Source organism: Anabrus simplex, chromosome X (genome assembly GCF_040414725.1).
Source record: "Anabrus simplex isolate iqAnaSimp1 chromosome X, ASM4041472v1, whole genome shotgun sequence".
Taxonomy (NCBI): Eukaryota; Metazoa; Arthropoda; class Insecta; order Orthoptera; family Tettigoniidae; genus Anabrus; species Anabrus simplex.
Window position 1 is genome coordinate 217,460,155 of NC_090279.1, and position 25,775 is coordinate 217,485,929.

The window sequence follows — 25,775 nt, forward strand, 5'->3', positions numbered from 1 at the left end:
GCTTCGGTGCCGAGAAATGTTGGAAATGTGTGAAAATGATCCTAATTTTTTAAACTCGGTTATCACTGGTGATGAGACATGGATTTTTTAGTATGACCCTGAGACAAAAAGGCAGAGTTCAGAGTGGCACACCCCATCGTTGCCCCGTCCCAAGAAGGCACGCATGAGCAAGTCTAGGATCATGTTCATTGTCTTCTTTGACGTCAGAGGCATTGTCCACCACGAATTCGTACCTACCGGGACTACAGTGAACTCAGCTTTCTACTTGGAAGTGCTCTAAAGACTGAAAAGGAGGGTCTCGCGCTGCCGAAGCGACATCAAGGACACGTGGAAAGTTCATCACGACAACGCGCCGAGTCATAGCGCCTTCACTGTCAACGACTTCCTGGCCAGGACCAACACCCCAATGGTTCCCCAGCCTCTCACAGTCCTGACCTGGCTCCCGCTGACTTTTTTTTGTTTCCTCTGTTAAAAGGAGTCATTGGGACACGATTGAAAGAATCCAAGCGCATGTTACATCGGCCCTAAAGGACATCCCGGAAAAGGCCTTCCAGGATGCCTTCCTTCCAGGCATGGAAACATCGCCTCCAGAAGTTTATCGACGCAAGAGGGTCCTATTTTGAAGATTTTTGATTATTTGTACGAATATCTTCAATAAATGATTTTTTATGAATTTGGTCACATTATTTACGGAACGCACATTGTAGACACAAAATGTGCTTTAACTGGGCTGACACGGTCGAAGCGCTGGCTTCTGAGCCCGAGCTGACTGTTTCGATCACTGCTCAGTCCCACTGTAATGCCTCCCTTCTGTCGGTAGATTTACCGGCCCATAAAAGAACTTGTGCAGGACAAACTTACAATACTTCTGTGTATACAAAAAATACCTGAAGGGCAGGGAGTGGAAATCACGGCTCCAGGTTTCGACATAGAATAACTGTGTGATAGGTACTGTCAAAATAAAATACACAGTCAATATGGGTTTGACATTTTCTTTCTTGCTTTCAAATAACTCTACACCTCTTGAAGACAAAGTTGATGAACAATGGGCCTGTGATAAGAGAAGTCACAAACATATGGAAAGATATCAACATCCATGTTACTGACAAAAGTTAAATCTATATTTGTACCAGTGAGAGTCGTGGGAGCCTTTTCGACACCACATCTTTTTTAATCACCAGGGTGATCGGTATCCACAGCCACTAATGGAGCAGTAGGCGTGTCCAACTCTCCTCACGATGCTCCACTGCCTGAAGTTTTGAAACTCAACACAGGTGGGATTTTGGACTATCTGGAATTCTAACAACCACTCAAACGAGTTTTCAATATTCCTGCAGCAATTTATTGTACACGTCACATCATTTGTGAAGCATAGACATTTTTTGAACCACAATTTTCTTTATTTGATTTGAATTTATCACTACATACAGTAAAACTTTGATAAAAGCAAAAATAGCAGGTTGCTGTAATAGAGAAAAAGGAAATAAACCATTGCTCTTCCTCCTCAGTAAGTCGATTGAGCTGCCGCATACATGGGAAAATACTTGTACACGTTCAGGAGGATTAAAACATTTCCTACCTCTCATCCTGACAAATGTCTAGGCAACCCTGGTAAGAAAAGGTAGACCGGGCTAATTGTCTTATTAAGCTTGTTATTATTACAGATGAAAAAATTCTCGAGACATGAAGTGACGCAGTCATGGGCTTAAGATAAAGGTTACCGGGCGAGTTGGCCATGTGGTAACGGGCGCGCAGCTGTGAGCTTGCATCCGGCAGATAGTGGGTTCAAACCCCACTGTTGGCAGCCCCGAAGATAGTTTTCCGTGGTTTCCCATTTTCACATCAGGTAAATGCTGAAGCTGTACCTTAATTAAGGCCACGGCCGCTTCCTTCCCATTCTTAGGTCTTTCCTATCCCACCGTCGCCATAAGACCTATCTGTCTCGGTGCGATGTAGAGCAAAAAAAGAGAAAAAAAGATAAAGGTTTGGAATGACCATATCGATTATACTGTCGGTTCAATCCAGATTTTGGCTCCATTCAGTTGGCAGTTCTACTGGAACATCTGAGTTCCCTCCTTGCCCCTCACCCAGTAAAAGGAAGTGTCACTAAAAGTTTTGCGGATAGTACTGTGGTCGTTCTGTGCGGTGCGATGCCTTTAACACGTCCCCGGCCGCTCAGATATGGGTTACCATTACCGCAGTGCCGTTATACTTTTTTCGCTCAATGGAGTTTATTTCGGTGCCCTTATCCATTTTATATTATCATTTGAATTATTTCAATAATATTTCTGTGCATGGGAGCCATGACACACACAGTGTATCATGAGAGGTAATGAACTGAAATCGGGGAAGGAAAGTTTTGTTCAGTCTTAGATATTCAATAACTTTCCTATAACAGATAAATACCTATTTGAACATTTCTGGCAAAAATGCTGTGTGGTAAAATCAGTGTTGTTGCTGTGTGAACAATCACTGTACAACAGACCTAATCAATGCAGTAGCCGCTAATAGTGTCCTGCAACAAACACATGTAGATATGGGATTGTTTGGAAAGAATTACTTCTGTCTTTTGCAGAATTCCACGAAATATTGCTCAAGACACAAGCCTGGCTGCCCTGGGCACTCTCTATAGTAGAGCATGCAGTCCTGCACCACTGCCCCCTTCTAACACTGTGTGCACGGCTTCCGCGATCTACGCCCATTCTCCTTGGCCACACGTTTAGTGGTGAAATGTGAAAATGTGTTCCTGTAGGCGGTGCAATAGATTTTGGGAGCCTACAAGGTGGTGTTTCTTCCGCTGAGAAAGGCCCTGCAACCTCACTATTCTCTGTTGACATTGCAGAAAATTATGCCAAATTGTAACGTCTACAGAAATAGTAATTAACAATTAACCTGATGCTCAGTTGGAGCATGTGTTTAACAACAGCGCACAGATAAAGAGGTCCGCTTGTTTACGTGGAGATTAGCAGAAATACGAGCTTTAATATTTGGCGCTGAGTGTGGCGCACGTGTCGTCACTGGCCGCGAATATGTTAAAAGTAGTACACTTTGTGAAGAAGGACCTTCACTACCTATGTTTACGTCTTTGTCGGCCGTATCCGAGTTATTGCTCTACTCTAACACATGACTGTTGTTGACGATTTGATGCAGAAGGTCCAGAATCACTTTCGGAATCACTAACACTCACTGTCGCTCGGTACATGTGATAATCGGTCTGTACATAATTCATCACAAATACCAGTATCTGTTAGCAGTTGAATAAGCTGTGCCATGTTGATACAGGGATACCTCTACATTTCTAATATTTTATTAACTTCATGAAGGTTTAACCCTTTGGTGTCCAATTAATTTCCCACCTGCATCTTGCACAGCCCCAATTTAACATTAGGCAAATATGAGAAGGAAATACATAAGTAAAATGGTAACATTTTAAATTAAAAATATGAGCTTCACATTTCTGTATTATCACGTTAACAAAATTTCCTCCGTGGTACTTGGGTGCAGTCATGGGTTCCCTGGACAGGTCTCACAATAAAATAATGATGTTTCATTTCTGCCACCTTTCACTTTCCTGTCAGTACACACGGCACAGTCCTTAGTTTATTGGGCTCACAAACATCTGTGATAAGTAGCTTCTCATTCAGACAAAGTACTTCATTATGGACGCACCATCAGCCGCTCTTATGGATATTTTGTTTCGTAACACCCCCCATAAGTCCCATGATAATTTGATCCCTGAAAGACTTGTAGTGACTTACTTCAGGCGTATTCCCTACCTTTTAATGCATGAAAACTGTTCGATAAAGCTACCGGCTTCTTTCCTGTATTAGGAGGCGTGTATTCCATAGCACAGTTAAGAGAATCGCAGTCACCTTTTTCATTCTTCACCCCTACATCGCTGTTTTTGCCACAGTTTTCTACCTCAATTTCCTACTTCTCACTCGAAAGATTGTTTTCAGATTCTAAGATACTAATTTCTCCTTCAGAATCGGTCAACAAACCAATGTCAAACAACTGTCCGTAAACATCATCAGGTTCCATGTTGCGACTGGTGGACGCCATCTTGATAAGAAATATAAACACAACAGGGACGAACTATCTCCATAGAATAAGCAACTCAGTTAAAACAAATTAACAGTAAATGGCAGCATGGAACAGAGAAATGTCAAGGCTAAATACTGCGTAAAGCTCGATGCCATTTTTGCTCCAACATACAAAATATATAACCTTAAAGTTGTGTCGGACTAAGTCCGACATAGAAGTCCGACACAGAACCAGAACAGAAAATTAATGATGTCGGACTGAATCCGATATTGGACCCCAAAGGGTTAAAGAAAACAGATGCAGCATGAGTTGCCTTACACTACATGTTCCATGACCACACTGTTTTAAACTTATAATCATGCCACCAGATTGTAGCAGTGATCAAGAAAGTATGAGTTGCATAAAAACCAGATTTCTTGGGGCCGTCACCCAGATGAATGAAAAAACAAGCAAGTTTAGTGACATGTTAGCGAGACTCTTTAGAAAGGCATATTATATCATTTATTTAGACCATACAATAACCACACACCTAGTTTCTTCTCCAGCGGGGTGATGATATGGGGCAGGACGTCCTCGGCTAGTGCGAAGTGACGTCCGACGATCCCGCCGTCTGGCACCAGCTTCGGCTGCACCTCCAACTGGACGAAATACAGCCACTGGGACCGGACGTTATAGTCTGCCAGCGGGGCCAAGTTCTTCAGAAAGGGCTGGAGGAAGTCTGCAAGGGGAGGTCATCTATTGTCAGTTTCTAAACATCAGTGGCAACACCAACAAAGAGAGGTTTAAAAGAAAGATTGTTTTTTTCTTCTTTTTTTTCCTTGTTTCAAACGTGCATCTTAATAGCTTAAAGTACCAATGTTTTGGACATACATTTTCACGAAAGAAAAGTTATTTTTGTTGGAAAAATAGTTTGGTAATTTACACAAAATGGCTTCAGCTACAGTGTAGAGGGATTTTAATTTCATGCCATCTAACGGCCTGCTTGCACCAGAGGGCTTGAAAGCGGATATGGGTACTTAAGATGATGTTCTGTCCATACTTTTCAAGATGATTTGGGAAGAAGAGAAGATAGATCCCCACAGATAGGAAGAAAGGACTGTTGATTAAGCTTCTGAAGAAAGGAGATTTATTAGAATATGATAACTGGAGAGGGATTACCGTACTTTCGATACCAAGTAAGCTGTTTTACTACCTGGGAAGTATGGTCACTACTGAGGAAGGAACTATAAAGGACATACGAAATAGAATAAGTAAGGCTGAAGGAGCATTTGCAATCCTGAGCCCAATCTGGAAATTAAGGAAAATGAACACCTATACCAAATACAAATGTCAAGTCAGTACTGCTCTATGGATGTGAAACTTGGAAGGGACCGAGCTTGATAGCTGCAGTCGCTTAAGTGCGGCCAGTATCCAGTATTCGGTTCGAACCCCACTGTCGGCAGCCCTGAAGATGGTTTTCCATGGTTTCACATTTTCACACCAGGCAAATGCTGGGGCTGTACCTTAATTAAGGCCACGGCCACTTCCTTCGCAGTCCTAGCCCTTTCCTGTCCCATCGTCGCTGTAAGACCTATCTGTGTCGGTGCGACGTAAAGCCAATAGAAAAAACACTTAGAAGACTAACGAACAACTGATCAGCAGAGGAATGTCCTGGCCACAAGTAACCTCCAATGAAGAGCTATGGAGAATAACCCATCAAACACCCATTGATACGTCGTAGGAAATGAAAGTGGACTGGACGTACATTGCGGCCAGATACAGAAAACATAGCAAGTCAAGCTCTGGAATGGAACCCACAAGGTAACAGGAGAAGAGGCAGACCAAGGAACACATGGAGGAGGAGTTTAATAGCAGAAGGGTGCCCACGTTCCACTTAGGAGATACAGGAAGTAAGTCAAAGTAAGTCAAGTAATTGTCAATTTTGACATTCTGTTTTACCTTTTTTTTTTTTTTTTTTTTTTTTTTTTTTTTGTTATGAAGGAAGTCACACTTTTCAGTGTCGACTCAGTCAAAATGTAACTTGAAAGCTTTTCAGTCTGTTGAACACACAATATTACACTATAACACACGTTATTAAACAAAGAATGACATGTTTAGTTTTTGAAAGAACATCATCAGATTCTATCAAGTTACACTCGATATTTACAATATTTCCGTTTATTTCTGTTTAATACTTAGGAACTGATTTTAATGATGTCCTCCTTTTCCTTCTTCTTCTTCTTCTTGTTGTTGTTATTACTTTTATTTTAATGTATTTACAGTTTAAAGCTGATTTATCAAAAAGGAACATAATACAGCTTCCGCCTCTGTACCTTCGTATTGACAAATAAATAAATAAATAAATAAATCCTGAGAATAGGCCAGGGGAGGTTAACACTGCAAATACAGTCGAACCTCAATATCTTAAATCTCCATTACTCAAATTTTCAGTATCTCGAAGTAACTTAAATTTTCCGGCCATTTGTCCTATTTATCACGTGTATTTATTTCTCTATTACTCGAAATTCGGTTACACAAAATTCTTGAAGCAAACATTTCCACCCGTTGAAGTAAAACATACTCTGTAACTCGAATTTTGTGCAACATTAACTGTGCAATACAGCTTTGTGGTTTGTGAGGAACAGTTAACAAGTAAAGAAAGGGTTTACAGTGATGCTGGGAGCTAATATGACAGGAACCGCAAAACTAAAACTTCTAGTGATCAGAAAATAGGCAAAGCTGTGCTGTTTCTCAGGTTTGAATTAATTTACAGAGACTTATAACAATAAAAATCTTCCACCTTTTTGATACACATAATTGCATTTTAGCAAATTAATTAATTACATACAGTACATGTTTTGTTCTTTTTTAGAACATCTTCAGCTGTTACTTAGCTTAGGTGAATCACTAAATTTTATCTTTTTAAGTAGATTATAATCAGGTACCTTGTTCTTCTTAAATATTAATTAATTATAAATTGAATTAAAATGAAATTAAAAACAATGTGGTGGTTAAATGGGTTAGTGAAATGAGACAGAGTGGATATACTTATAGTTAGCCTATTTTAAAAACTATTTCTATTCATTTGAATAGTTGTTAAAAAGTTTCCAGCACTGTTTCTCTGAAATATTTTGCTTGTCTTCCAGTAAAAAGTTTTTGATAAAATGTATGACTCTTTGACACTCTTCTAAATATTGTTGAGTGTTCACTTCTTTCACTCCCTCCAAGGTGGCTGCTATTTGTTTTTGAACTTGCTTAACATATCTTGTTGAATTAGGTTAATTGCGGAGCCTTGAAGCTGATTGCCGTTTTCTAACAATAAAGGAACTTCCCCATATTCTTGCTGTTATCAAAATCCATTCCTACTGTGATCTTGGAGGAGCTACATTTAAAGCAGCCTTCCGTCTTTCACAGCCATGGATGTTGACTGGGACTTCGGTGGAAGTTACACTTTACTCTGGCCTGTGGCAAGAGTACTGTACCCATCAAGAAATGACAGCAGATACATGTTCAAAAACTGTATTCTCTGTATCTCGAAATTTCAATAACTCGAAATAAAATTTAGCTCCCAAGGTGATCCCAGATATCGAGGTTCCACTGTAATACAGTTTCTTCTGAACAAGAGAACCAAAGTACCCTGGATCCAAGAGGTACAAAGGGATCTAGAAGACATGGAGGAACCAGAGATACATAACAGAGTGATTTTTAAATAAAAAATTCAGGCTCGCACAGGTTTTCAGGACAGAACTAGAGACAGAACAAAATCATAATGGACAGAAGAGTGAAGAAGGTTGCAAAGTACGAGAATGAAAGAATACTGGACACGGAGAAAGACCAAAACAAACAAAGCTGATATGAATCAACACGATCCTTAGATGGCCAAAACGAAAAGAAGAAGAAAATTAAATGTCCCATTTGTGGTGCTATAGAATAGTCACTTTGGGGAAACATTTAAATCCTATAAGTTCTCACGGGCAGATGACCACAGAGATCTCCTGCTTAATATGTTACTTGCACTAGTGTCCAAAAGTTAAGTACAATCACTAAACAAGGCCATACCGCCCTGTAGGAATGTCAGATGGATTGCTGAACAAACAGAAGCTGACTCACACACCATATGTCACACAACTTGTCCAAAACAACAGTGTAAGAAATGTTCTGATAGCTAAGGTACACCTTTGACAACTAACAAAACTTGGCAATGTCTTCCACAAAAAAATATGCTGTTAATAGGCTGTATGGTTACCCCCAACGGCCACACATGCTTCGCAGCAGCATGGCATGCTCTCTATCAGATGGAACACACCTTTCCTATACATGTAAGGTTGGTAGGTGCATATGTAGTGCGATTTGCAGTCTATTTCCTGTTGCCCTGCTTACTTGTAACTTATGCTTAACGTTTGGACACTAGTGTACACAAGAATGAAACTGAATTACCCTCAATGGTTTGAATTAAATCCCACTCCAGATTCAGTTTCTCTGGTTCAGGGTTGACAACAGTGACCATGATGTCGTAGGCTGCAGATGCTGGTATCCTGCGCCGCCCCACACGATCCAGGTCAGTCTTCGTGGGCGTCAGCATGGCGTTCACCATGGAGTCTATGGAGTTCTCCTGGAAGAGCCAATGCCTCAGCACCTCGGACAATTTGAGTGAAGCTAGAACAGAGCATAAGAAGAGAACAATTTTAATTTGTACAGATTTGCAGGTTTCAGCCTCTCATCACTACTCTACTACCTTGATTTACTAGTAAGTGTGGTGGATATCAAATCCTTCCTCTGAGAAGAGAAGGGACTTTTCTCGTTGCATATGGTGTTTTTATTCCAATCATACAGTAAGAGCATAAAGCATGAAAATGAAAAGCTCCCTGGGCCTCGCAAACCGAATGCCTTTGTGGTCAAGGAGAGAAAGTGCTGACTAATGGGGCTTGAAAAATGGTCAGCCCACATTCTTAACAACATTGCAGCATTGTATCAAATTGAGATGGTCCAAAAAGGTCCTATTTAAATATCGTTCTTCAACCGTCAACTTCAACTTCGAATTTTTTGATCAAACTGAACCACATCACCATATTCCCTTGATTTTCGACTCTTTCTCTTGTAAACAAATAATTGCTGGTCACTTGACCATTTTTCATTATTATTTTATTCTACATTATTTATTAAACACGATTTTTATCGTCATTTCGTTGTAACCGCTGGTCGGCCAACATAATTTTTTTTAGCAATCCTATCACTTGTTCATAACAGACTGTTGCTTTGTTCATTTTAATTTTAATAGAAGCCTTCTAATGTCAATATCACTATGACTTTCACCAATTGTATTTTTACTCACTCGTAATATCTTTAAAACCAACTTCATTACAAGTCTTTTACCATATCTTAATTTTAGTTCAAGTCTCTCCAAAGTTTTTAAAAAAAATCTGTTTTATTTCATGTATATGTAAATCAGGTGCCTGATTCTATTTTAAGGTTAAGATAATGGTAGATGATGCCTAAATTCAAGGCGAAACATGTGCCATTTTAGTTAACATGCCAAAGTAAATTCAACTAAGACAAGACTTATTGTATTGATTACGTGGTGAAATCAATAAATTAACTTATTGTTATTATTCCAATCAAATATCATCAATACGGATCAAGAATGATATTTATCACATGTAACAAACCAAATCACGAAATATCAATTAATAATCAGATGCCGCCTAGTCTTTTAAATTTTTTAAATTCACATTAACCATAAGGTATTGAGTATTGAATAAGGAGGATACTGTTCAAAAATAAATCATCATTATAGTTATTTAAAGAATATTAGTTTAGCTGTCAATATGGAAACACAAAATTTATATTCGAACTCCTACTTAGAAAAGAACATCACAGTGACCACAGAAAAACAACATCAAAAATAGCAGATTGCAGTGACATAGAAAAAGAAAATAAACAGTTATTTTTACTGTTCAGTAGGACGATCTACAGCACAAACGGGAAAAATCTGTTCCCACAATTAAGAGGATTAAAAAACTTTCTGCCTCTCAAATTGGCGAATCTCAAGCCATACCTGGTAAAAAGAGGTAGGCCAGTCGAGGTATTTTATTATGGTTGATGCCATTATGGATAATGAAAGAAAAGTTATGAGACATGATGTGACGCAGTTGTGGTCTTTGCATATTATAGTTTTAGAAAATTCATATCGATCAAACTGTCGATTCAATACAGATCTCAGTTCCATTCAGTTGGCAGTATTGCTGGAACCGTTAATGTTCCCTCCTTGCCCCTCACCACGTAAAACGAAGTATCACTAAAGGTTTCGTGGATAGTACATTCTTTTGAGTCTCTACTGTAAACATTTGAAAATAATCTGAGCTAAACTGTTGTAACAGTGAATGCTGCATTTCCTTAGTGCTTACATCTGAATCACCTCCATCGTCCACTGGATAAAGTGGCACTGAAATGTTTTAAAATACCAATACAGTTGGTCCATTATTGGACATTATACACCAGATAGTTCTAAGGAAGTTTTACCATCTTACTATGGATTTCAGGCTCACAACGATTTTTGCCACGCTGTTGCAGAACCGACGCTTCTTCGTTGAATTACAAGGACAGCGGAGTAGATGGAGAATACAGAAGAACGGTCTCCCACAAGGCAGTGTCCTAGCACCAATGCTATTTAACATATATACCAACGACCAACCTCTTCCACCTCGCACAAGGAGCTTTCTGTACGCAGATGACCTGGCCCTGGCAACTCAGAGTAAAAACTTTGAGCAAGTGGAACAAAACCTTACTGCTGCTTTGAAGATGCTCTCAGATTATTATGAGGAAAATCACCTCAAGCCAAACCCATCGAAAACTAGTGTGTGTGCCTTTCATTTAAAGAACAAAGAAACCCTGCGGAAGCTGCGTGTGAATTGGAAAGGAATGGAGCTGGAACATAGCAATACTCCAGTTTACCTTGGTGTTACCCTGGATCGTTCGCTGACCTTCACCACACACTGCACCAAACTCAAGGCAAAAGTTTCATCACGAAACTGCCTATTGCGTAAGGTAACTGGTTCTGGATGGGGTGCCCACCCCCAGACAGTAAGGACAACTGCCCTAGCACTCTGCTACTCTGCTGCTGAATATGCTAGTCCCGTGTGGTATAAATCAGCTCACGCAAAGAAAGTCGACATTGCCTTGAATGAAACCTGCAGGCTAATTACAGGCTGTTTAAAACCAACACCCACACAGAAGTTGTATTCACTTGAAGGTATAGCCCCACCTGATATTAGACGTGAGGTGGCCGCTAATATCGAGAGACAAAAGGTTTGCAGCATCTCAGCCCACGTCCTTCATGAACATCAGCCACCACCAGCTCGACTGAAATCCAGGAAGAGTTTTCTACAGTCTTCTGCTCCACTTGATTCTGACCCAAAAAAGGCCAGGGTTAAGCTATGGAAACAAAAGGTACCCAGATCATCCGGAACGTGTTGAAATTGAAGAGAAGTTGCCACCTGGTCACGAAGAGGGATGGTGTATAAGGAAGTCATTAAACAGACTGCAGACCGGCGTTGCAAGATCTAAGGACAATCTTGTGAAATGGGGCATCGTGCATGGTGGGGACTCATTATGCGAATGTGGAGAGGAACAGACTTCTACACACCTTTTGCACTGTCGTCTCTGCCCAGATTCATGTACAGGGTTGGAATTGGCACTGGCTGGAAACAATGCCATCAATGTAGCCAAATACTGGTCACAACTTGTGTAAATAATGTATATACAGGGTGTTAGGTGTATACCTGCAGATATTTCTTCTAGCAATAGAGAACGATGTGACGAACCACTATATATCAAACTTTTAGTAATCCTCGGAAGTTATTTTCGAGAGCAAAAAGATACGATGTTTTTAGAATAGGTAGTATGACTTGTTCTTGTGAATGAATAGCTTCGCATTGAGAACAGGCGAGTCACGCGCCATTCGTGCCAAACTGGTTTCTGTTTATGTTTACAAGCAAGTGTGCTACCGTAACAGCTGAACGCTGCCAATGTATTGCACGAGATGTTACGTAACATACTTGTCAAACTGGTTTTATGTTTAAGAGCCACTGAGCTATGATAACAGCTGAAGGTGACTACTACAGTAGTGTATGCCATATTACGTTACATTCTCGCCAGAGTGGGTTCGTTGTTGTCAGTATTTAGTTTCCGTCTTAGGGGCTTCAGACAACCCTGGTCATCGGTTTCGGACCCTGAAGATGTACCGAATTCTCAGCGTTAATACTGGTTCATTTGCTGTTTTGTCATTTAGGGGGTTGGGATATCTGTGGTCATCAGCCCCGTGGTCTAGTGAGTATGGAAATGACCTGAAAACCTGTATCGGTGCGGGACCAGTACGACTGATATAATTATTGGTTGGGATAAGCGCGCCAGGACGTGAAATACGGTACGATCCCCGTTGTGCATTGCGTAAAGGTAGAAGAAAGATGGCAGTTCCTTACGCCAACGAAAACAGTCATGGGATGCCCAAATGAGTAGCATCGGAATTGAATTATCGAAACACATCGAACGTTTAGTTTCAAATGAATAATGGACATGTTATACAACTAAATAAATTAAACGTACCTATATTTCGTACCTCCTTCCGGGCTGAGTGGCTCAGACGGTTGAGGTGCAGGCCTTTTGACTCCAACTTCTGGCCCAGTCCGGTGGTATTTGAAGGTGCTCAAATACACGTCAGCCTCGTGTCGGCAGATTTTCTGGTACATAAGAAGAACTCGTGCGGGACTAAATTCGGGCACCTCAGCGTCTCAGAAAACCGTAGAAGTAGTTTTTTGCTATTTTGCTTTACGTCGCACCGACACAGATAGGTCTTTTTGCTAGGGGCTTTACGTCGCACCGACACAGATAGGTCTTATGGCGACGATGGGATGGGAAAGGCCTAGGAGTTGGAAGGAAGCGGCCGTGGCCTTAATTAAAGTACAGCCCCAGCATTTGCCTGGTATGAAAATGGGAAACCACGGAAAACCATCTTCAGGGCTGCCGACAGTGGGGCTCGAACCCACTATCTCCCGATTACTGGATACTGGCAACACTTAAGCGACTGCAGCTATCGAGCTCGGTGTAGTTAGTGGGACGTAAAGCAATTATTATTATTATTATTATTATTATTATTATTATTATTATTATTATTATTATTATTATTATCAGGTACCGTAATTAAAAGCTGAAATACGTGGAAGAAAATAGTAAAATACGCGTGGTTTAAGAGGAAACAAGATGAAATGTATGTCACGTGAGTTAGCATCGGACGCAGTAGTTACCTACAGATTACTATGCTTAAGACGAGAACCAGGTCAAGCTCGTGGGGATGAGTCAGCTGTAATCTCGTACTGGGTATAAACATCAAACATACACATCAACAAATCTAAGAAACATAATCAAGGTTACGCGTTAGAGAGATGTAGCTATTAACCTGAACGCCAGGCCGACGGTCGCTTTCATGAGTACAGATGAGTTATCAAATTATACACAATCCACAGATATCGAAGGTATCTAAGAAGATTCCGCCACAACTATATTACATTTTACTATGATGGTGCTAATAACAAATCGCAGCAGCTATTGGCTTTACGTCGCACCTACACAGATAGGCCTTATGGCGACGATGGGACTGGAAAGGCTAGGACAGGGAAGGAAGCGGACGTGGCCTTAATTAAGGTATAGCCCCAGCATTTTCCTGGTGTAAAAATGGGAAACCATGGAAAACCGTCTTCTGGGCTGCCAAGAGAGGGGTTCGAGCCCACTATCTCACGAATAATGGACACTGGCCACGCTGAAATGAAATGTCGTATGGCTTTTAGTGCCGGGAGTGTCCGAGGACAAGTTCGGCTCGCCAGAAGCAGGTCTTTCGATTTGACACTCGTAGGCGACCTGCGTGTCGTAATGAGAATGAATTGATGATGAGACAACACACACACCCAGCCCCCGTGCCGGCAAAATTAACCTATGATGGTTAGAATTCGCGACCCCGCTGCGTATCGAACCCGGGACCCCTGTGATCAAGGACCAGCACGCTAACCATTTAGCCAAGGAGTCGGCCTGAAAGCCGGTGATGTTGTGGTACATAAGCACCTGTATCCACGACCTGCGCGTCGTGATGAGAATGAAATGATGATGAAGATGGCATATACACCAAGTTCCCGTGCCAGCAAAATTAACCAATTAAGGTTAAATTCCCGACCCTGCCGGGGATCGAACCCGGGACCCCTGTGACCAAAGGCCAGCACGCTAACCATTTAGCCATGGAGCCGGACTTAAGCGATTGCAGCTATCGAGCTCGGTAAATCGCAACAGATTACGCTACTGCGTGTTAAGATGATGTCGGTAGAATAAGACATAAGGCTGCAGTAGAAGAAGTGGCAGAAGAAGGTAACGAGAGCCACATGGTCAAGCAGTACAGAGCCGAACAAAGCGCACATTAGTGACACAGACATAAGAGTGGCGTGGTCGTAGGAACTACAGTCGCATGAGTAACACTCTGTTGTAGAAAAATAACTACCATACAGTACGGGCTCCGTAATTCCAGGTGGACGGTAACAAGACTATCTCGAATAGAAAAGTACGGATTTACGAACGTACACGAAAACGCCTGTGAACAACAAAATGTACCTATGTTAAACATTACAGTACAACAGTTTAGAAAACAAAAACATACAGATTGCCTTACACTAAAAGAAATTTTAATTTTTCTCTTGTAAATTAACAAAACACTCTAGGCAACCTTCTTAAGTTAAATGTTAACTTATACTTCCTATTTCAGTAATGATGAATATAAAACAATTATTTTATTGAATATTTATACGTGATGATGATGATGACGACGACGACGATGATGATGATGATGATTGCTGTCTTAATGTCATCGGCCCTTAAAATCAAAGTGTCCTCTGTTTTAACTCGTAGTGAATAAAAAACAAAATATAAATTGCTCGAAGCCTTTCCCGATAGATTCATGAAGGGCGACCCGTGTTCTGTTCTGCCACACGATACACTAGCAGCATATCATGGTATTCGTGGTATTCATACACTGGCATTATTCAAGTAATACTACTGATTCTACTACTACGAAGTAACTCGCGTACTAGTACAGACGATAATTCGCATCTCTGACAGCTGTTATTCAGGTCAAGGTCAGACAGACCGGTTTCATGTAGGGGCGGGGAACCCGTCCAGCCACATCCCCTTCCCTAGGTACAGCAGACAATGGAATCGGCACGAGACACGTTTAGTGCTTTTGTCGAACTGCTTACGTGGAATATTTTCCCACAGTGCGATTTCAATATCATGGTCTTTTGGGAGTGCAACTCGCCGTATGCAGAAACATCCCGCGTTGACGTCTATGTAAATAAAGTTTATTACGTCAACGAAAGAATGCATGGGATATGATTTCCAAGTGAGTAGTATCGGAACTGAAATGTCAAAACACATCGAACGTTTTACTTCATACAAGTAAGGGACATGTTATGAACATAAATGAATTAGACGTACCTTCCTTTCGTGCTTCCAACCGAAGAGAACTTTAAATGTAAATGAAAGCCTTCTAGCTTACTGCTGATTTTGCAGTGCCTATTAAACGTATCAAAATAAACGTTGCCAGGCTGAGTGGCTCAGACTGTTCAAGCACTGGTTTCATGAACTTAGCAGGCTCGATCCTGGCTCAGTCCGCTGGTATTTCAAGGTGCTCAAATACGACCGCTTCTGATCGGTAGATTACAGGCACGTTAAAGAATACCTGTGGGCAAAATTCCGACACCGCGCGTCTCCATTGGCACGTAAAGATGTATTATTATTATTATTATTATTACTATTATTATTATTATTATTATTATTATTATTATTATTATTATTATTATTATTGGGCGAGTTGGCCGTGCGATTAGGAGCGCGCAGCTGTCAGCTTGCATCCGTCGAAAAGCCAGTAACAATATTATTATAAAAACTGTGTTAGTCTATTATTACTAACTATTATGAAAATAAAAGTTAATCGCCCCACTCAAACATCGTAGCTCGTAATCTGTCAGAAAACACTAAAGAAAATAGTGAACTTTTAACAGGTCCGAATTATTATTAATATTATAATTGCAGACATGTCTCCGAAATTACCGAAACATGTACTTACAAATTGTTTTACGTCGCACCGACACAAATAGGTCTTACGGCAACGATGGGAGAGAAAAGGGATACAAGTGGGAAGGAAGCGTTCGAAGTCTAATAAAGGTACAGTCCCAGCATTTCCCTGATGTGAAAATGGGAAACTACGAAAAACCATCTTCCTGGCTACCGACAGTGGAGTTCGAACCCACTATCACTAGAATACAAGCTCACAGCTGCGCGCCCCTAACCGCACGATCAACTTACTCTAAGCTCCAATGGCGGTCTGAGTAGCTCGGACGATAGAGCGCTGGTTTTCTGATCCCACCTTGGCAGGTTCGATGGCGGCTCAGTTCGGTGGTATTTGAAGGTGCTGAAATACGCCTGTCTCGTGTCTGTGGATTTACTTGCATTTAAAAAAGTACTGCGGTACAAAATTCTGGCACTTCAGCGTCTTCGAAAACGGTGAAAATTAGTTAGTGAAACGTTAAGATATTAGTAGTAGTAGTAGTAGTAGTAGTAGTAGTAACATTATTATTACGGAAGTTTTAATTAAACGGGTCCGTTACATTACCTATCGGCACTTACTGTCCAGTAATTAGCCTTCTGTCCACCTCTGTGGTATAGTGGTTAGTGTGATTAGTTGCCACCCCCCAGAGGCCCGTGTTCCATTCCCAGCTCCGCCACGAAATTTGAAAAGTGATACGAGGGCTGGAACGGGGTCCATTAAGCCTCGGGAGGTCAAATGAGTAGAGGTGGTTCGATTCCCACCTCAGCCATCCTGAAAGTGGTTTCCCGTAGTTTTCCACTTCTCCAGGCAAATGCCGGGATGGTACCTAACTTAAGGCCACGGCCGCTTCCTTCCCTCTTCCTTGTCTATTCCTTCCAATCTCCCCATTCCCCCGCAAGGCCCCTGATCAGCATAGAAGGTGAGGCCGCCTGGACGGGGTACTGGTCATTCTCCCCAGTTGTATCCCCCGACCCAATGTCTCACGCTCCAGGACACTGCCCTTGAGGCGGTAGAGGTGAGTCCGGAAACCAACCCTGGAGGGTAAACAGATTAGGAAAATGTCTCACGCTCCAGGACACTGCCCTTGAGGCGGTAGTGGTGAGTCCGGAAACCAACCCTGGAGGGTAAACAGATTAGGAAAAAGAAGAATAAGCCTTCTATTAGAAATGCCCGGCGGCAATTCCACAGTAGACCGAGCTCGATAGCTGCAGTCGCTTAAGTGCGGCCAGTATCCAGTATTCGGTAGATAGCAGGTTCGAACACCACTGTCGGCGGCCCTGAAGATGGTTTTCCGTGGTTTTCCATTTTCACACCAGGCAAATGCTGGGGCTGTACCTTAATTAAGGCCACGGCCGCTTCCTTCCCACTCCTAGCCCTTTCCTGTCCCATCGTCGCCATAAGACCTATCTGTCTCGGTGCGACGTGAAGTAACTAGCAAAGCAAATCCACAGTAGCTATTTTTCCTTCGAGTAATGTTCACGCATATTTGCAGCTACGGTTTTTGAAATCTGTCTCATTAATAACAGTATGACTGAATACTTACAACCTTTTCTTTCAGTGTCCACCGTCCTTTCACTGACCTGAAAAGTTTATGAATAAGCATAGAAAACTCGCATTGTCTATTGTCAGAAATTCATCGTGGACTGTCGCAATAAGAGCACAGAAATGTTGCGCTCATTTTTAATTTACTTATTAACTATTTCCTTTCATTTTGTCAGCTGGGATCACTGAGTAATGCCATTGACGTCTTAAAAATCACACACAACTACACAATACTTGATTCGCATGTATGTGCTGGTACGTATCTTCGAGGTCACTGTAAGAATTCTGTGTACATTTCACACAGAGTACCCTAGACCGCTTTTCGAGTACAGCAAGTGGCTTGGCACGTGTCATCCTCTCCTACTTGCCAAGGCTTTAGGGGAAGTGCACAACAACATGCGTTGGCCTGCGATAAGAAACAGGTTCAACAAGCCCTATACTCTGCTACTGTGCTTCCACTACGCGTGGACAGAATGACGTAACCGGCATATCCTGCTACGGCCGTTCAAAACACATTAGGTCCTGAAATATTTGGCTCAGTTATGGGCAAACTAATAGGACAAGGTAAAAAGTACATAGCATATATTGTGAGATGTATTTTTCTTTGCCGTCTAGCTTAATATCTGCACGTATACCCCTAACACCCTGTATAGTGTAGATATTTTTCATGTAATACTTCCTTTCTCCTTTTTTATTTTTTACAATTAATTTGTTCATATGTCTTTCATTTTGAGTGATTAACATACTTCATATTTTAATTATTTATTTTTTTGAATTGTATTTGAATTGATTTCTTATATATTGGTACCTCTGACACGAATAAATAAAATATTGGACATTATAAATTTTCCAGCTAATTTCATTCCTGGTTGCCAATGTTTCGCCCCAGTGTGCTAATTTGGCCTCATCAGTTGGTAAATCTATATCATATTTATATCATCTGATGGCCAGGCAGGCATCAATTTTTTAAAATGAGACAAAGTCTCTCATAGTGCATTGCCACCGCCGGTGACTCCAAGTAGCCTATGCAGTGGCCTCCGCGGTATGCACTAGCCATGCGTCTTGGTGGGTGTGCTATTTACCAATTGATGAGCCCAACTTAGCACACTGGGGCGAAACGCTGGCAACCAGGAATGAGTTAGCTGGAAAATTTATAATGTCCAATAATGGACCAACTGTAATGGTATTATACAAGGGCCATCCGGAAAGTAGTACCCGTTAGCGCCGCATGAAGCGCTAACGACTCGAGTAGCCACTGGGCAAGGTCAGACCGCGTCAGTGGCTTGTCTGCCTGCTCTGTGCGAGGTTGCGTGACGCTAGCATTGCCTGTGTTGTGTCTGTGATCGTTTAAAATGTTTAAACAAATTGAGAACCCCGCCAGTAGTGAAGTAAGGGCCGTGATTAAATTTCTTAATGCACGAAACGTTCGACCTTGTGATATTCATCGCCAATTAACAGAGGTGTATGGAGACAATGTGATGGACGAGTCGTCTGGTGTCGCAACTTCAACCTGGGGAGGAGGAATACACACGACGAGAAGCGTTCAGGGAGACCATCTGTCATTACAGACCAACTGCTGAGCGCAGTAGACGAATACGTGAGGAACGATCGGCGCGTCACAATTGATGAACTCTGTGAACATTTTCCTAATGTGTCTCGAACAATTGTTCATGAAATCGTTGAAGACCATCTGCATTATTCAAAAATCTGTGCAAGGTGGGTCCCTTGCATGCTTACAGAGGAGCACAAAACCAAGTGTATGGCTGCAGCACTGACGTTTCTGGGACGTTATTCCGATGAAGGAGTCTCTTTCCTGACTCGCATCATTACTGGGGACGAAACATGGGTTTGTTATGCATCACCTGAGAGTAAACGACAGTCAATGGAGTGGCATCACGCTCTTTCACCAACCAAACCAAAAAAATTCAAGACAGTTCTGTCCACCAGGAAACTCATGGCAACCGTTTTCTGGGATCGCCGAGGTGTACTGCTCATGGATTTTATGGCCCATGGAGACACAATTAATGCTAATGCGTATTGTGAAACATTAAAGAAATTACGGCGGGCAATACAAAATTGACGGCGAGGTCTATTGTCTACAGGCGTCATTCTCCTTCATGACAATGCCAGGCCTCATGCAGCTGCGATAACACAACTTTTGTAGCATTTCAAGTGGGAAACCTTCGACCATCCCCCGTATAGCCCAGACTTGGCCCCTTCAGATTTTCATCTCTTTACGAAGCTTAAAGACTTTCTGGCGGGAAAAAGATTTGACAGCGATGAAGAACTTAAATGAGCCGTGACTACGTATTTCAATACGCTGGCAGCGGAGGACTATGACGCTGGAATACAATAACTCGACCCACATTATGACAAATGCCTAAATTTGCTTGGAGATTATGTGGAGAAGTAGTGTAAAGTATGCTCTTTCCAATAAAAATGTGTATATTTGCTAATATTTACTCCTGTGTCTTTATTGCGCAAACGGGTACTACTTTCTGGATGGCCTTCGTGAATTTACTAATTCGGGACAAATATTTCAGGTTCCCAATGGGAATCATTATTATTATTTGCTTTACATCGCACCGACAAAGATACGTCTTATTGTGATGACTGGATAGGAAAGGCATAGGAATGGGAAGGAAGCGGCCGTGGCCTCAATTAAGATACAGCCCCAGCATTTGCCTGGTGTGAAAATGGGAAACCATGGAATACCATCTTCAGGGCTGCCAACACTGGGGCTCGAACACACTATTCATCTCCCGGATGCAAGCTCACAATTGCGCGGCCCTAACCACACAGCCAACCCGCCTGGTCCAATGGGAATCAACATCTTTATCAACTGAAATGTTTCCTGTCACTGAGGAGTTAAAAAAAGTCCAGGGAGAGAGCATGGTCGGCCAGCACTGATGCAAAACTACAACCTTACTTGCTCGTTTCACAGCCATAGTAATATAACTTGTACTTACTGGCCTCGGTGGAGAAGTAGACTATTCTACGACGCCCCACGAGGATGTCGCCAGGCGTGAAGCGCTTGAGGCCGGGCACCTCCAGCAGCATCAGTTGACCAGGTTTGATGCGGCTGAAGGAGGCCAGTTCCAGGTCCTGTATGGAGCGAGCGTTTGCTAGCCGCTGCTTGTCGATGTCCGTCACATAGCAGTGGATCTGGAACAGTGCTACAAAATACGAGAACAAGAGTTACTGGCTTGAATGAGGACAGCAAGGAAACACTTTGACCTAAAAGATGAGTGCTGCCTTAACTCTGTAAACTTGTTATTGCAAAGAAGTGCTAATGAAAGCTAAAGAAACCATGTATAAAATGTATGAAGCACCAACATATGAAGCAGAAATTTGGTCAATGACAAAGAGAGATAAGAGTCGAATACAGACAGTGAAATGCAATTCTTGAGAAGTATGGTAAGAAAAACAATAAGCGACAAAATGAGGAAATACAGAAAGAAATTAAAGTGGAAAAGTTAAGTAATCAAAAATAGAGAAAAACAAGCTTAGTTGGTTAAAGAATGTCTGATGATATTTTCCTCGAATCCCTTGAATCTGTCAATTTTAGTTCAAAACAGTTTTTATTCCAGATCTCTTTTAGAAAGAACCTTACTTTCCCCATGTCCTTTCTTGTTTCCTCAACCCATTTTGTGGTCACGTTCATCTTTGTGATGAAAATTGAAGATTCTCTTTGTCAGCGTTTTTTATTAATTCTTGAGAGGTGTTCATAAAACTTCAGTCTTCTCTTGTGCATTTTATCTGTAATCTTCTTTGTCTATCTGCACTCACTACATTTTTTCTCTTCCTCCATGTTATCTCCTTTTTCCAGTCCGAGAATCTTCCTTATGATTTTTCTTTCTTTCTTTTCCTATTCTTCCATTTCCCCTTTTCTGCCAAGCAATAACGTTATTTTGCTTTACGTCCCACTAACTAGTATCCTTTTCATTTCTCAACTCAAACCTTACTGTGGAATCCGCAGTTACGTCTCACTTTGTATTAACAGAGTATGCTATTGTGTCAATCCTCTGAGTCGATCCATTCACAGCAAGGAAATAAATTTCAGCAGCTTCAGTCCAGTTCTTTTTCCTCAGGGTGTCAGCTATCTTTGACCTTACATTGTGGTGACATAAGTTTGGAATGAGCATTGTGTGCCAGGGTTTGCCGTGTCTGCACTGGGTACCGTATGAGGACTGACTGGGAACGGCTCGAACTGCAGCAATATTTGCATTCATCTTTAAACACATCACCACTCTGAAGTAGATAACGCGCGCTTGTTAGATATCCACCTGCTAGCCTTGAGCACCACACTGTACACTGCTACCCCTTACCTGTTCCGGGCATAGGTTCAGAGTTTTAAACTCACGGTTACGCATTCCTTCCTGGAATTTCATAACAGATTACTTTGTCATTTCTGATGGTGGAAGATTATGGTGATCAGATGAAGTTTTTAACGCAACTTCCAACATCCTAACTGCGTGCAAGTGTGCATTATCAGCTCTTGTTAATGCTATGCAGACATTACAGAGCTGGAGGTTTCTTGACGCTTGTTTCTCTCACTCTTATTCCCCTCGGAAGTAATTCAAAGTAGTATTCAGAAGGCAGTGATGAGTTTGACAGTAATTTATCCAACCGTCAGCTGTCTTTTTCATTCTAGAACAAATGTTATTTATTTAAATTATTTTACACTTGTATAAAAAAGTTTAATAATAATCTTTCTCCTTGCCAAATCATTGTAGTCATTTTAATCCCATCTTCTATTCCATCTCCTTATATCTAAAATTAATTAATTTTGTTTTGTTAAGCGAGTTTATCAGCCGGTATAGAAAAGGAAGGCCGAACAAGAGCGCCAAGCTGAAATGCTCACTGACTTGGCGAAGCAGGACTATTTCTAAGAGTAAGGAACTCGAGTTTGTCACCTATTAATAGTAACACGAACGGAACAGTCTCCTCGACCAAAACTTGTTTTGAAATGAGGAGTCCATCGAATCTATTGTCCCTGTCTCTGTTTATCATCCTCAAGATCCATTTCAACGATCAGATCATGGCATTTTGGTTGCACGCACTTATGACTGGTACATTTTAATCATATCACAACGTGTCAAAACTTACTTGTAAGGTTATGTAGAGTCGCTCAGTCATGACCGGTAAACTTTTATAAATGGTAAAACGTCAAACATTTCAAAACCAGGCTTGATGCAACAGAAATTCAACTTCACCATGGTCAGCTATGCATTTTACCACTGTTAAATCATAACTGAGGTTGACATTCTCAGGCATAACTCTTCTTATATTATACAAAATCATGAGTCCTGAAATTTTGTCAAGTTTTCCAACCATTGTTCGGACTGCTTCTTTATCTTTTACTAACAGTGCCAGATCATCAGCAAAAGCCTGCCCTTTTGGACCTGTTAAACAGATTCACTCGTTATTTATTGCTTTCTTCCATATTCTCATTTTTTACCTAAGACAATGTTGATAAACAAGAACATTTTTAAGAACAACAGTCTGCATTTAGGAATTGAACCTGTGCTTCAAAACATATGACACTCAGAAGACAAAACTGGAAGAACATGTTGGGGGACAGAAGGATCCAAAACAATCCCTACAATATGTGCTCAGTGGGAAAAGATCCATTAGACATCTAATGAGAAGGTGGACTAAGACTGTAACAGACTACATTGTCTGATACTTGGAGGATGATGACGATGATTAATTTGAATGCAAAAAAAATCTCTTAACTCACTATTCTATTTATCAGGTCAAATATTTCTCTTTCTTCTGAGTAAACTGTCTGTGCCCTTCCTTACCCCCATGTAAATCTCTCAACCACCACCACCAGTTTGGGAACCACTGTGGTGGAAAGACAGATCCACATGGGAAGATGTCCTGGAACAAAAATTGTACCAAGATTGGAAGAGATGGCAAGTCGTCCTTTGCTACACCCAAGGAAATAGGAGTTGTTGACTGATGATAATTATAAGCTATCTATCGTACGGCTTTTAGTGCCGGGAGTGTCCAAGGACTCGTTCGGCTCTCCTGGTGCAGGTCTTTCTATTTGACACCCCTGGGCAACCTGTGCGCCTGGATGTGGGATGATGATGAGGTAGGGAGAGGGTGAAACTCAGTGTCGGCACGTAGCCTACTCCTGTCGAATAAGACCACAGAGTCTGGTCCGAGCTTTAAGCCCCCATTTGACGGACGAATCGCCATCAACAGCGTCATATTCCCTCACTCTAGATGAACACTGTGGAGAGGCTTTTGGCACACAATCTAGTGATTAGAAATTATATACCACCGCCAATATTCTGATGGTAGAACTTCTTTCGACTAACGGGACTTGATTTGCAAGTAATCAGCTTCATTTTCCATATCAAAATTTAGTAACGGGACTTGAACCGGCTAACCACAGTGCCCGACCATACGGACTTGAGGCCTTAAGGATCATGATGGTGGTGGTGGTGATTTTTGTTTTAAGAGGAAGTACAACGAGGTAATCATCCTCATTACCAACAGGTGGGCTGATAATAATAATAATAATAATAATAATACAGTGAAATGATAGGCGCTGTACAAACTAAAGGCGGATAGAAACTTTGGAACGATAAAGAAGTCTTCCAGAAGGTGAAGAGAATCTCTGAGACCAGGAAGAGGAGGAAGCTGGCATTTCTAGGACATTTGTGCAGAATGAACGGAAATAAGATTTACCAAGCAGATATTTGATTACTTCTGGAAAGAAAAATGACCGCTACAGTGTAGATTAAGGACATGTAGTAAGATATGGAAAAGTTAAACATCTCTCAGGTCCAAATGTTAGATAGAAATAAATTTAGGAACGCAGTGAAAATTTTGGAAGGGTTTCAAGCCGAAGGAAGAAGTCTGAAAACGAGAAGAGCCTGGAAGGGAGGAGAATGGAAGCAGGCCGGCAAATACATGAAGGAGTATTGGACAAAGAGGAAACTCTGTACAAAGATGTTTTTTTTTTAATGTCGCACCAACACAGACAGATCTTATGGTGACGATGGAACATCTCCCGAATGCAAGCTGACAGCTACGTGATCCAAATCATGCAGACACTTGCTCACAAAGAGAAACAATGAGGTTGTAGCATGATCCCAAGTGGTCAAATTTCTAGGGAAAAAAGAAAGTAAATCATGACCTTCACTACTGATACCATTTGCTATCCCACTCAGTGACAGTGGTGCAATTTTCATTTTGACAAGTGTATTTCACATCGTTTGCTACTTACATGAGGTTTTGAAGTAGTTCTTGAAGTCTGCGACTATCTTCTCTCCACGCGCTCTGTCTAGAGTCGCTATGGTCACGTTGACGACTAGAGGCAGGTCGTATTCGTCAAGAGCGGTGATTCTGGAGTACGGGAGAGGCACTCTGTAAACTTCTGTCGTTTTCCACCAGAGCGGCAGACCGATGACAATGAGTACAAAGGCAAAAGCTATGGCAGCATAGACGCGGTACTCCTCTGGAAAATAACATACATATGTTAGTATGAAACATACATCATCTGATCACCTCCAATAGTGCTCCACCCTTGGCCTTTAGAACAGCTCAAACTCTGCAGAGGAGGGGAGAGATTGTCTCCCACACCTCTGTGGGAATGGCAGACCATTCAGCGATGTAGATCGTTGGGCTCTGGAGCAATCTCATTCCAGACATGTTCGACAGGACTGAGGTCAGAGCGCTGAGTCTATTTCTGCAACTTAACAGTCCAAAAAACAACTCCCGAGCAAACTCTGCTTTGTGGCAGAGCATCGTCGTGCTGAAACAAACTGCATAGACAACATGCAGCTGCCCAAAACCCTACAAGTGCCAATGCTATATTCTGTAGTGCCAGGCATTAATGCTGCGGTTTAGAAAATGTTTTATAAAATTGGTAAATATTATCAGAAACCAACAATATATGCACCATTTGGATCAGAAAGAGGTGTTATACAATAAAAAGATTTTTAAAAATGAAAATATTAGAACTAAACATCCTTTATAGAAAGCAAACATTTTGTGGTTTAAATTTTTGTTATCTTGAAAACACAAAGTAAAATCGCACAAGAAAAGTTAT

General features: G+C 41.5%; 1 protein-coding gene across 1 annotated transcript in view; it reads right to left on the minus strand.

Moving 5' to 3' along the window:
• Positions 1 to 25,775, minus strand: part of PIG-S (phosphatidylinositol glycan anchor biosynthesis class S) — a 52,327-nt gene that overhangs the window by 11,272 nt on the left and 15,280 nt on the right. Inside the window, exons 2-5 of the mRNA XM_067159052.2 lie at positions 24,951 to 25,181; positions 20,674 to 20,880; positions 8,461 to 8,679; positions 4,574 to 4,762 (exon numbers count right to left, since the gene is read on the minus strand). Coding sequence (XP_067015153.2) covers positions 4,574 to 4,762; positions 8,461 to 8,679; positions 20,674 to 20,880; positions 24,951 to 25,181 — 846 coding nt within the window. The remainder of the gene's footprint in view (positions 1 to 4,573; positions 4,763 to 8,460; positions 8,680 to 20,673; positions 20,881 to 24,950; positions 25,182 to 25,775) is intronic.